This window comes from Gadus morhua, chromosome 14, assembly GCF_902167405.1.
Source record: "Gadus morhua chromosome 14, gadMor3.0, whole genome shotgun sequence".
Taxonomy (NCBI): Eukaryota; Metazoa; Chordata; class Actinopteri; order Gadiformes; family Gadidae; genus Gadus; species Gadus morhua.
Window position 1 is genome coordinate 10,058,691 of NC_044061.1, and position 12,685 is coordinate 10,071,375.

Sequence of the window (12,685 nt, forward strand, 5' to 3'; positions counted from 1 at the left end):
TTAACCACACGTTCATTCGGTCTTTGCCATATCCTAATAACAGGACCTCATTCCTTGAACTTGATAGTTTATCAGTATTCCTTCCTGTTTATTTAAGTTTCAATCGGGGAAAATGAGATGCCTTCCTCTAACACCTTTACAGTGCATGATTTATTGTGGTTATCGTGAAATTGCAGATTTTTCTCTCAGTCAACGATGTCAGCCACTACATAAAATCGGATCATGCTATATTATTGATCTGGAAGCAGCGGAATACAGAAACTAACTTTTGAGGAAATTATTTATGCGGTTTGTCATCAAGTGGAAACCCAAAATTGATTGTCAAACGTTTATTTAGGGTTACAACTGCTAGCTTTAAATACACAGAAAAATGATGATCCCATTGTGTGATTTATCTAGCCCCTCCCCTTTGGTTAGTCATTCCCTTCCTGATAGAATATGTTGCCTTATACTGAAACTATATGTGCTTACTTTTTATCATAATGATACACATCAGGATGAGATGAGCATGGTTTCACAATCACCTGCTCATTGTTGATGTGGAGTTTCTAGTATTGCATTTGGGGGGGTTGGAGAGTGGGGATTAAGTGGCGGGAAAAACCTATCCATGCGCTCATGACCAAACTATTCCCTGGAAAAACGGGTGGCCGCCAGTGTGTACCGAGTCAAGGGGTCCCTGGGCCCTGTTCAACGAGTCAATGAATAAAATATGATTGTGCAGCCACTCTTTCACAATGCCGTATTATCATGCACCGCGCAAGACAAGTGCGCCAGTGTGCTCTGTCGGCTGCTCTGTGAAGAGGCACCACTGTCCCCCCGTCATTTAGTGGCGTTAGTGGCCCAACGGCGGGGGAGGCTCAGCCACACCAGACTCTGGGATTCCGACCCGGACCAATGCCAGGGAAAGTTTTTGAACGTCTGCTGTCCGGGGGGTTGGGGAGGACGGGAAGGGGGGTTATGAATTTTAATGTGTGCTGCATTGCTCTGCATGTGGGAGATAAACTGAGAGGGCAGTGTGAGCAGACAATCGGAACACAGTCCTTTCGATTGTTGTTGTTTTGGAGATTACAGACGGGACTACCGGACTCCGGCTTGGGAATGCTGCTTGGGCTCGTGGTTGGTTAACTCGGATATTGGGGCTCGAACCCCGATGTCCACAGTGTACCTGTAGGCAACCCAGAGCAAGATGGCACTACCCCAACCTGCTCCGTTATGTTATGTAACTAGATTCACTGCAAGCCTCATTGGATGAAAGTATCTGGGACTTTTATCCAAAGCAACTTTTTCCTTATACTTTACAGTTTAAACTGTGACATGCTCTTAGAAGACTGTGGTAACTTGTTTTTCACATCAGTCTTCTGGCGGATTGGAGACGAAGGGGTGATTGCATAAGTCCGGGAAGAGGGAAGAAGTTTAGGCGTACCGCTGTTTATGGAGAGCGGGGAATCAGGGATGAACAGCACAACAGATGCTGCCAAAAGTTTTGGTCTAAGGTCCAAAAACAGCAAATTCATAACAAGCGATTATACTGCGCTGTTTCTGTAGTTGAATCAAGAGGGACAGTACAGTTTGAGTTCACTCAGTGTTTGGGGCGCAATCAACTGAAGAAAATGGCCCCCAGTACTTTCAATATTTATGGTTATATATGAGACCATCTACAATAAAACAGAATGCACCTTAATGTCTGAAAGTGAGAGTTTGATTTCAGTAAATAATTGGCAGGCTTTATAAAGGCTTTAATAACTTTGCTTTGACCTTGTTGAATGTTGACAAGTTTACTGATTACATTCAGAAGGTTCCCGCACTCCTTCCTAGCTCTCTCTCACTTGCTCTATATCCATTCCCTCTCTATTCCCTCTCTCTCTCTCACACAATCTCTCTTGCTCTTTATTCACCTTCAAGCTACACACACAATATTCCCATGCTCTTGCTTGGTTTCAGTCAACCCTTGGCGACTTACCTTGTGTACTTTCTCCATTCTTATGTCATGTATTTTTCAGCAGTGGACAAAACACCATCACAAGCCTTCCCCCTCTTCCCCCAGAGTAGTGGAACCTGTTTCCTGCTGTAGCTACAACATTCCCTTGATGCCTGTCGTTCCCCTAAACCAAAACGTTTAGGGCATGTCATTACATGACCTCTGCAGACTAACGTCTATGGTGAAAATGTGAAGTTCACGCTGTTATTAGTAAAGTCAAGGCTTCCCGGTGGGATTCTGAATGATGCAACACCTATAAAGATTAGCTTATCATAAAAAATTGGTTAACAGTAGTAGCAAGAAACCTGCTACCCTCTTAATTTAAACCTAAATTATATTATATATTTAGAGCAACTACTCAACTCAGGCCAAGTCGGGCATTCTTTTGTGTGAAAGAAATTTCACACGAAAGAAGATTTTGCAAGGCTAGTGATCCAACCAGTTTGCCAAACATGGTGTGTGTGTGTGTGTGTGTGTGTGTGTGTGTGTGTGTGTGTGTGTGTGTGTGTGTGTGTGTGTGTGTGTGTGTGTGTGTGTGTGTGTGTGTGTGTGTGTGTGTGTGTGTGTGTGTGTGTGTGTTTGTCTGACACTGTTTCTGTTTCCTGGACCTTATTTCTGGCTCTCAGCATGTTCAGCGAGAGGCAGTGACACTGACACACGGAACACCTTGAGTTTAGAGTGTCATCTTACCCTCTTCCCTCGTCACATTACACCCATAGGACTCGGAACACAACATCCATTGCCCATTCACTTCAGTCATTTCTGACTATTTTTAAACAGCAGGAAATACCTCTGAGACACGTCTGTCAACAGAAAACACTGACATATTTTCACTCCGCAAATGCTTTGCTGTGTATGTGTGTGTTTTAAACTTGCTTCTAGTTCAACTTCCCTTTTGTCGCTTTTTTATTCTCACGTTATTTATTTTTACTTACTCAAACAAATCCTTTGGAATGTCGGGCCCTTTGTAACATCTGTCATCGCTATTATCATCCTTCGGTCGATATTTACTGTAAAAGGTGTGTCACTGAAAGGACCGGTGGTATTCAATGTTTTTTCTGTTCAGTGTTTTATTCAAATGAAGTGCATGAAGGGATGCGCATGTGGGCCTGCTGCATGCTTAAAAAGTTTTGCAGCTCAATGACAAATGTCAATACGATTTAACTGGAATACCTTTGTACACTCTTGGTAAATTTGAAGGTTATTATTCTGCACTTGTATCCCATGTTAAGTAAGGGGGGAGAGAGAGAGAGAGAGAGAGAGAGAGAGAGAGAGAGAGAGAGAGAGAGAGAGAGAGAGAGAGAGAGAGAGAGAGAGAGAGAGAGAGAGAGGGGCAGAGAGAGAGAGAGAGAGAGAGAGAGAGAGAGAGAGAGAGAGAGAGAGAGAGAGAGAGAGAGAGAGAGAGAGAGAGAGAGAGAAGGGGGCGAGAAAAGACAGACCTCATTACCATATTAATGAGCATGTTCGAGGCGTTATTGGTATGAATGAATAATGAATTGCGATGGGAGGAGACGGTTTCGGTGTCGACGCTGTAGTGAGTGTGCGTCACGGTTCAGAGGACTGGACAGTGTGGAGATATGAGGACCCTGGGCAGTAATTGAATGGCCACGTTAAGGGGCTGGGAATCGAACCGGGAATGCACCGACCACCAGGTAATGTGACATTGAATTCGTTAAAAGTATGCGGCATTATAGATGAATAGACAGTCGCCTATTTCCAGAGTTACTTTAGCCTTTATCTTCCTGTTTTTAAGTAGCCTATTGTTTTGTAGTCTCCCAATTAGAATAGTGCAATAATGTAACACCTATTCAATTGGGCTATCTTAAAATCATTACAAATAATTCAATCCAAATAGTCGACAAATAAAAAAAAGCATCGTATGGCAATCTATACGACAGTTTAATAAACTTTAGTTCAGAGTGGTAGGCCTATAGTCGGCCTCGCGTGTTTCTGATCAAGGGAAATCCAATGCTGATGGTGAAGGTTATAAACGATAGACACAATACTGTCATTTTTTGGTATGTGACTTTACATCCCAGCCGCCTAAAATGTACCCCTGCAGACTAACTGCAGCGTGTTGTCATATCTAAAATCGTATTGTTAAGACAATAATACCTTAGGTACGGCATTAGCCTACGCGTCAAGAGCTGCTCCCTCTGCGATTATTTACGCATGTTCTGTGTGTGTGTGTGTGTGTGTGTGTGTGTGTGTGTGTGTGTGTGTGTGTGTGTGTGTGTGTGTGCGTGTGCGTGTGCGTGTGTGTGTGCGTGTGTTTGCAAACATCGACTGTTGCCCTTGACTAAGTAGTAAGTAAATTCCCCCTTGAATATCTGCTCTGTCCGCCGGGATAAAAACATGCACGGCACGGAGTTAAAGAGGGGGAGACGACTGGAAAGAACTATGCAAACAGGGCTCAAATCTCAGTCCACGCGGGAAACAGAGAGTGACAGAACATTCCGGTTCCCAGGAACCCCCGTCCCACCTAGAGCATGGGTGTAGTAGGCGCCTGCTATAGGCACAGAGCCCCCCTGCGACATGTGCATTGTGTAACAATAGTTCCTGAATATGGATCAGATAAACAGTTGTTTTTGATCCCGGACCCCAGACTCGTCTTACAGAGGGGACAGTGAGAAAAGCCCAATGTTAGCTGGTTTGTTCTGATAACGCAGTTCCTTTCTGTTAAATAGAAAATAAGTATTTCTTTAATGGCATTTTCATTGCAGGTCTTCATAATATGTCTCGATATATATATAGGCCTATTAACCTGTATATCTAGATAGGTATACCCTCATCTATCTATGCCATAGGCTACCTTCTAACTTTACAATGCCATCCTGATTAGATCTTGTGAATCTTAATAAGCTGGGTGGTGGGATGTGTTTGACAAATGTTTTCTGGGATGGTGAATGGGTCTTTGTGTAACTGGACCTTTGTGTGCGTGCGTGTGTACGTGTGTGCGTATGTTGATATGGGGGCATTAATTATCCATGTGTTTTTCCTCTGAGTTTGCGTGTTATACCCAGCCTGTATTTCACAGCATGGTGGGAGAGACAATAGTTGTAGATATTGCTTTTGGGATCAGGATTGCTACAATATGATGACATGAATTGTTTCATAGAGCAGCGTTGATGGCAGTCTGTGGGATGGTCTGTCTGGGGGATTCAGCTAAATGTAGACTGGTTATCACATCTGCGGGTTTTTCCTGCTGTATTCCTTCAAAACAAAACTGAAGACTGTTGCCAAATGGCCAATTGGCCTTCCTTGAATCATATCACCTTGTTTCCTGGAATCACTTCCTATTTATGATGGTTTTCTCGCTTTTTTTTTACCTAACACATACTCTTCAAGTGTAGGTTTTGTGGATCGTCCTTTTCATTTTGCGGGGGAACTCAATTCAGGTGGACACTCTTTCTCAGCTGATCAGGGATGTATGAAAGGGTTAAGGACGAGCGTAAAATAAATGTTTACAATTAGTTGTAGCCTAACGACCTCGAAAGAGGGTTAGGTTAGTCGGCTCACTCAATGTCACAGTAATCATAAATAAGATAAGACATTTGGTGTGCTCGCTTTTAGTGTCTTACAATACTGTGAGTGCATATATTCTTTGCATAAGTGGCCCTTGTAGGAATCCAACCCCTAACCCTGGATAATGTTAATCGATAATGACAAGGGTTAAGGCCTTGCTCAACCAAAGGACTTACACTGTAGTCAACAAATCCTCAACGTTACGGCTCACTCAGTGATATTCTGCGAAATGTTGCTCATTGTTTGTTTGTTTCTGTTTCTCTACGCATGTTCCCTCCTTCAACATCTTCCTTTCTTCACACACTTGTCTCATCATCTTCATCATCCTCATCATCCTCATCATCAACCTCATTATCTTCACCACCATCATCATCATCCTCATCGTCTTCATCACCACCACCATCATCATCCTCCTCCTCTTCATCAGTGCCGGCAATGGCTGCCGGAAAGCCGTTCCGAGCGACCTTCATCTGGAGCAGCATCATCAACAACCTGCAGTCTCAGGTGGAGGTGAAGCGACGCCGCCACAACCTCAAGTCCTACCAGGACTGCTTCCTGGGCTCGGAGGCCGTGGACGTGGTGCTGGCGCACGTCATCCAGAACCGCTACTGCGGCGACCAGGACGTGCCCCGCTTCAAGGCCGTGCGGCTGTGCCAGGCGCTCATGGACTCGCGCGTGTTCGAGGCGGTGGGCACCCGGGTGTTCGGCAAGGAGAAGCGGCGGGCCACCTTCGAGGACAGCAGCTTCAGCTTGTACCGCTTCCTCTACCCGGAGTCCAGTGAGGCGGTGCTCACCAGCAGCACCGCCCTGTCCAGCAGCTCCGTGGAGGGGGGATACGACGCCTCGCCCGGGACAGGCCAAAGCAAGGACGGCTTCAGCACGCCTGATGACCGGTAATCCCCCCCCCCACACCACCCCCCCCCCCCCCCCCCCCCCCCCCCCTCTGGATCATTTCTAGCACATTAATGACTTTTGGATGGAATTGTTGAACCTAAATCCCACAAAGGCTTGGCTTTAGGGCTTAAAAGTTTAGGCTAATGCATGTCTGATTCTTCCGATTACCAAGTTAGAGCTTGATGAATGCTGACATCAATAGCAACATTGCCTTACAAAGAATATTGGGATTTCTTTATTTTCAATTGATAAAGGCTGGTTTAGTACAGAAGCAGAGAAAGAATTTCAAAGTATCCGCATTGTGGAATTTGAGGCTCAAACGTTAAACATCTAAATCCATTCCCTTTTTTTATGTGATTAAATTAAAATGTACAAGAGCACGGATCCAAGCAGGGCTGTTATATAAGATGTTGAGTGCGTGTGGAGGACCTTGTGATGTTCCTCAGCTTCACTCTCTGCTCTTGCCCTGTCCTGAGAAGCAGGCCTGTCTGTTACCTCTGATCTCCGTATGGGAGATGATAGATCAGGGGAGGGTAATTGATGTGAGGGCCAGAGATGTGTGGCAATTATCAATCTCCAGGTACATTAAACGTGTTAGTCACCATTCAGCCTTCAAGGAAGCCCAGCCAAAATGTGGTAATGGGAAATAAGGGAACCTAAATATAGTTTCATGTCTGCCATAATATGAAATCCTGTTTGGTTGTAGACTGATGGTCTCCTTTAAGTCTCCATCCACATTGTTGGGGATGGAGAAATGAATTCATCCAAAATGGTGCCATTATGATAACTCACAAGTGTGCTGCATTATGTTGTTACAGATAGATCTCGTACCTTGTTTATTTATCGTTTCCAATTCTTGCTGTGATTATGTGATTCTTTAGGCAGAACCAGGCGCTCATCTACAACACACACCCAACCAAAACAGACAAATCTCTGGAGCAAATGCTGGGGAACCTCAACGTGAACTCCGCCCTCACCCCTCAAATGACCAATCTGGGTCTCTCCCAGGACCGTAAGTCTACTTACCCGACCAATCACACAAAGTTAACATTTGCAAAGGTTTTATCGGTTTCCCAGTATCATATATTATCAATCTTTTCTTCCAATCTATCAATCTTTTCTTTGGGACACAAAAGCACATAGCACATAGTACAATAATACATCCTAGAAAACGTATTTATAAACGTATATATAGTTTATTCAAGTTAATCAGAGAGCAAGGTGTGTATGGAAGGTGTGAGAGGATGTGTAGTATTATGTGTGTGTGTCTGAGGGTGTATACAGTCTGCTTGCAGTGTGATGTGTGTATATACAGTATATTTGTGTGCATCAGCGAGTGTGTGTGAGGGCATGACCCTCTAGTGTTCATGTTTGTGGTCGTGCTGAACTGCTGTGGGCGCTCCTCCGCTGACCACATGGCAACATGGTCCATAAGCCCCGTGTCTCTGTGGCCCCCAGTGGTGGAGCAGGTGTGGCGCCAGCAGTCCGTGTTCAGGCTGCTGCAGCTGGTGGAGCTCCCCCTGCTGGAGAGTCTTCTGGAGGGCAAGGAGCTCCCCCGCCCAAACCTACACAGCATGGACAGCGACCCGGACCTCCTGTACACCTCCAGCTACCTGGACCGAGAGGTCCTCAAGGCCTTCAGCGAAGCACAGTGAGTCTCACACCTCCATTCATGGTTCATGTCCCCTGGCATTCATGGTTCATGACGCCGGGGGACTTTGGGATTACTCCACTTGGAACGTTTTTCCCCATCATTTTGGGTGGGAGGTACTTTCGAGAGAACCATTGTTTAAATTGGTTCAGTATTGAGTGGTAAACTCTGGCGGTAACGAAACAAGTTGTACTTCTCTCTAGGGATCCTTTCCAAGGTGTGGTCAGACATTTATAATAACAACCGGATCTGTCAATGGCAACATAAGCACCTTGAGAGGACATACATTGACGGGGCCAATGCCAGAAAGGATTACATTGCAACTTGTTTTCGCGGATAACGGCATTTGTCCCTATGACCCGAAATGATCGGAAAAATATGTGAAGGATGAAAAGTGCTCCTTTAATGTTAACTGAATGGCTCTCACATGGAAATACAATCGGGAATGTTGAAATGTCAGAATCATTGTGGAGAATAGAGGGGTTTAGTGGCGGATAGCATGTAGTAGTGGTGTTTTGCCCTTGTGACAGAATATGAGAGAAAAGACTCGACAGGACACGCCTTCCTTCCAGGAAAAGGTTCAGGGCACACAAACAGATAACAGAGAAAGGCAGTGTGTGCATGATTACACATACGTGCAGAAAACCAAATGCAAGCTGGGTGTACCGTCTGACCACCAGACTTACTATTTGTCCACCTCCAAACAGGGTCACACAATGGGAAGGGATTTGATACGTGTCTGGCCTATGGTGTTGGCAGGCTGGCTGGATAGATATGAATTGGAGTAGAGCATTATGAGCAATAGGTAGTGCTTGCACAATGTTCATTCTGAGAGAAACATAATAAAAACACCTGTAATTTATCAAGTTGAATTGGCATCCTGTGCGAATCATGAAGGCCTTTAAGACTAATGAAGGAAATGTTATTTCTGTCTATTTGTCTATTTGCAACTGTTCATTCCTTACTGTCTATCCCTAACTGTTTATCACTAACTGTTTTAATTGTAACTTTCATTCCCTGACCATCTGTCCCTGGCTGTCTAACCCTAATATGGATGCATTCACATTACATCTGAAGGTTACTTCTAAAACCTCTATCCCTGTCTGGCGTCACTCATCACCTCTTCCTCTTCCCCGCTGCAGGGCCGACGAGTGGCTGAGAGCGGCCATGGACTGTCTGGAGTTCCTGCCCGACAGCCTGGTGGTGGAGGTCAGCAGAGGGCTGGCCGCCTGCTCCGAGGACCAGCCCAAGTGCAAGAGGCTCTTCTACGGCCTGCTGGATAAACACTACGGCCAGTCGCAGCATCCGCCCCTGCTCAGCAACCACATCTTTGACATCCACTCCGGCATCTCGGAACTCCTGGGTAAGAAGGGAGGGAGCCAAAGTGTCCACAGCTTCCCGTGTAGACGCTTTGGATGCAAAATATCGGTCTTCATCATCTGTCTTTTAACTTGGACTAGAGCTATAGCCTTAGTTTTTAAGCTAGTAATCATTGACTTACATGCATGTTTTTTTTTTCATATTATTGTTATGTTTTTGTGAAAAGTGCGTAATAAGGGTGCTATATAAATAAAGTGTTGAGTTTATCTCTTGACTATCTAATTGCTGTCTTTTAATTGCCAATGTATTCATTCTAGTGAACTGTGTATGTGTGCGTGGGTGTGTCCGTTTAGTAAACGGAAAGAAGGAGCAGGCCGTGGAAGCGCTGCAGCTGTGCCTGAAGATGCAGGATTCACGCAGCAGGGAGGAGCTACGCAGGCTACTGAGGTTTATGGCCGTCGCATCCAAACCAGAGGAGGTCAAGCTCCATAAAGAGGTGAGCCCCTATCGCAATGAGAGCGAGGGTCGGCTGTATTTGTGTGATGCATGCGTGCGTGTGTGTGTTTTGTTCAAATGGGCCCTTTGCTAACCCTTTTGTATGCCCACAATAGGTTGAGAACAGAATGGCAGTGAAGAGGTCTTTCGCCGGGGCCATCATCTACAGCAGAAGACTGGCCAAAGGGAAAGTGGATCTGATGGTGCTGTTCATGGTGGAATACCACTGTGACCTCTTCAAGGTAAGTGCTTATTAATGTGGATGGAACCAATCAATGAGTTTGGTAAAAGCCAGAGTGTAATCAAAAAAACTGATCCGTCTGGGAAGTGAATTAGATAGATAGATAGGTAGATACAACTTTATTAATCCCCCGGGGGGGAGATATCCATTTTTTAAAGCACAGCAGCAGTGAAAGACACAGGATATAATACAAAACAATAAAAATACAAAGTAGTGCTAAGGAAAACAAAAATAGATGCTGAAGTAAATTCTAAAGTAAGGACAAACTGAACAAACAGGAATTGGAATAATGCTTGTTTGATCGTGGTGGAACATGGGCCTTGAATCAGAGCAATATGTTAACTCTTTTGTGTTCTTTTGTCCACCAGATCCCTGTGTCGTTGCACAGGTTAGTTAGTGATCGTCTTTTGAATATCGTGAGAGGGAAAGATCCAGATGACGTCATTACAGGTTGGTGGATTGTTTTTTTGTGCCATCCATTTTTACATTCCGTCATACAATAACATTAGATTGTTAAAAGAAAAAAACCCTTGATAGCTTATCCAAATGATTCATCTCTCTCTCAGGCCCCACATATTGCAGAAGAGTAACAGGGAAGGACTTTGTAGAGAGCGCCCAGAAGACAACTCACAATGAACTGCGCTCCTTACTGAAGAGCATCCACGAGAACACCAAGCTCTCGGCCAAGGAGAAGAGGAGGCTGCTGGGACAGTTCTACAAGGGCCACCCCGAGATCTTCGTCCAGTACTTTGGGAGTAGGATGGCCACTGCAGACCTATGATCGTCTCACATCGGGGGGGGGGGGGGGGGTATTTATTTATTGATTTTTGTATATTATGTATAGATGAAAAAAAGAAAGAAAGTGCTAGAACAAAACGTTTAATGTGAAGTGGATGTAAAGATCAGTTGTTTTTTTTTAACGTTTTTACAACCATATGCCCTCATCATCCTCATCGTCATCCGCTTATCCGGGGTCGGGTCGTGGGGGGAGCAGCTCAAGCAGGGGGCCCCAGACTTCCCTTTCCCGGGCCACATTGACCAGCTCTGACGGGGGGATCCCGAGGCGTTCCCAGGCCAGTGTTGAGATATAATCTCTCCACCTAGTCCTGGGTCTTCCCCGAGGTCTCCTCCCCACTGGACGTGCCTGAAACACCTCCCAAGGAAGGCGCCCAGTGGGCATCCTTACCAGATGCCCGAACCACCTCAGCCGACTCCTTTCTAAGTAAAGGAGCAGCGGCTGTAATCCGAGTTCCTCACGGATGGCTGAGCTTCTCACCCTATCCCTAAGGGAGACGCCAGCCACCCTTCTGAGAAAACTCAACAAACATATGTGAAGTGGATATATTTAAGAATAGTTTTTAAAATGTTTAGTTGTAGAGGCAATTTTGGCACACATGATTTGACTTTAGTTGACTGCATGAAAAAGGAATTTATGAAGGAATTTTAACAGGCATAAAATGGAAGGTGTGCCTATTCTTTGTGAGTGAATGTCGAACATATAGTTACAAAACAGAAATTGTGTCAGAAATGTAGGAAGGGCCGTGCAACAACAATAGCATCAGGAATAAAAGAAAACTTATCATATAGTTTATGTATGTTACATATGGTTTAACCATGTTTGAGCAAGCCCAGATTTCTCAATCTATTATTTAAAGGTCCAGTTCTCTGCTCCTGTTGTTTTCCACTCGTTAACAACACATTCATGTCTGTTAAGATATTTGTGGCAAACATTCTCATATTGGTTTACATAAATTCCTGTTCCAGCATTTAATTTATTTTGCAAATTGGGAATAACATAACCAATGCCTAGCCATTAAACAAATGTATTGTTCAAAGTGAGCAGAATAAAACCAAGATTTTCTATAACTCACACAATATGTCGATTGGTCCATTTCCCTGACTTCACATCTTTACTGTCTGGAGTTTTGAGCGAACATTTGTTCAATGTACAAAAGTATCTAGGATATGCTTTTATTCAAAGAAATTTAAAGTGAGTACAGGTCAGGAGTTATAGGCATTCTAAAGGTATTGCTGTCAGTTGCCGCTGAACTGTCCTCAAGACGACAAAGTATCTGAGAATGTTGTTCATTATCCCATATCTGTTTTGTGGATCCACAGTTACACAGTGTTATGTCAACATAGTAACCAAGTGAATGCTTTAATCTAAAATCTAAGTATAAATCACAAAAGAACCAATAGGAGGGCAAACAATGTGTTGGGTTGCTCAACAGTGATTGTACCGATCACCTGTGAATATCAACAGCTGGTTGGCATGCAGGCACGCACACACGCACACACACACACACACACACACACACACACACACACACACACACACACACACACACACACACACACACACACACACACACACACACACACACACACACACACACACACACACACACAGATCCAAAGTGCTCATATTTATAATAATTGATTTTGTGCATTATACATGTGTAAAACCCAGAAACCAATTGTTTGAATTTAAAAATGCATTTGTTTAAAACTTGGAAGTGGTATCGATTGAAATCAGATTATTAAAGTTAACAGTACATTCATATGTCCGACTTATGCTGGG

General features: G+C 44.4%; 1 protein-coding gene across 1 annotated transcript; it reads left to right on the forward strand.

Annotated features, from left to right (window-relative positions):
- Positions 1-3,368: 3,368 nt before the first annotated feature.
- depdc7a (DEP domain containing 7, paralog a) lies at positions 3,369-11,979 on the forward strand. Its single transcript, XM_030378074.1, has 9 exons — positions 3,369-3,630; positions 5,931-6,396; positions 7,279-7,409; positions 7,856-8,048; positions 9,191-9,411; positions 9,722-9,864; positions 9,980-10,105; positions 10,473-10,554; positions 10,671-11,979. Exons 1-9 carry the CDS (start codon positions 3,615-3,617, stop codon positions 10,883-10,885), a joined length of 1,593 nt encoding a protein of 530 aa, XP_030233934.1. The 5' UTR covers positions 3,369-3,614; the 3' UTR covers positions 10,886-11,979.
- Positions 11,980-12,685: the final 706 nt, after the last annotated feature.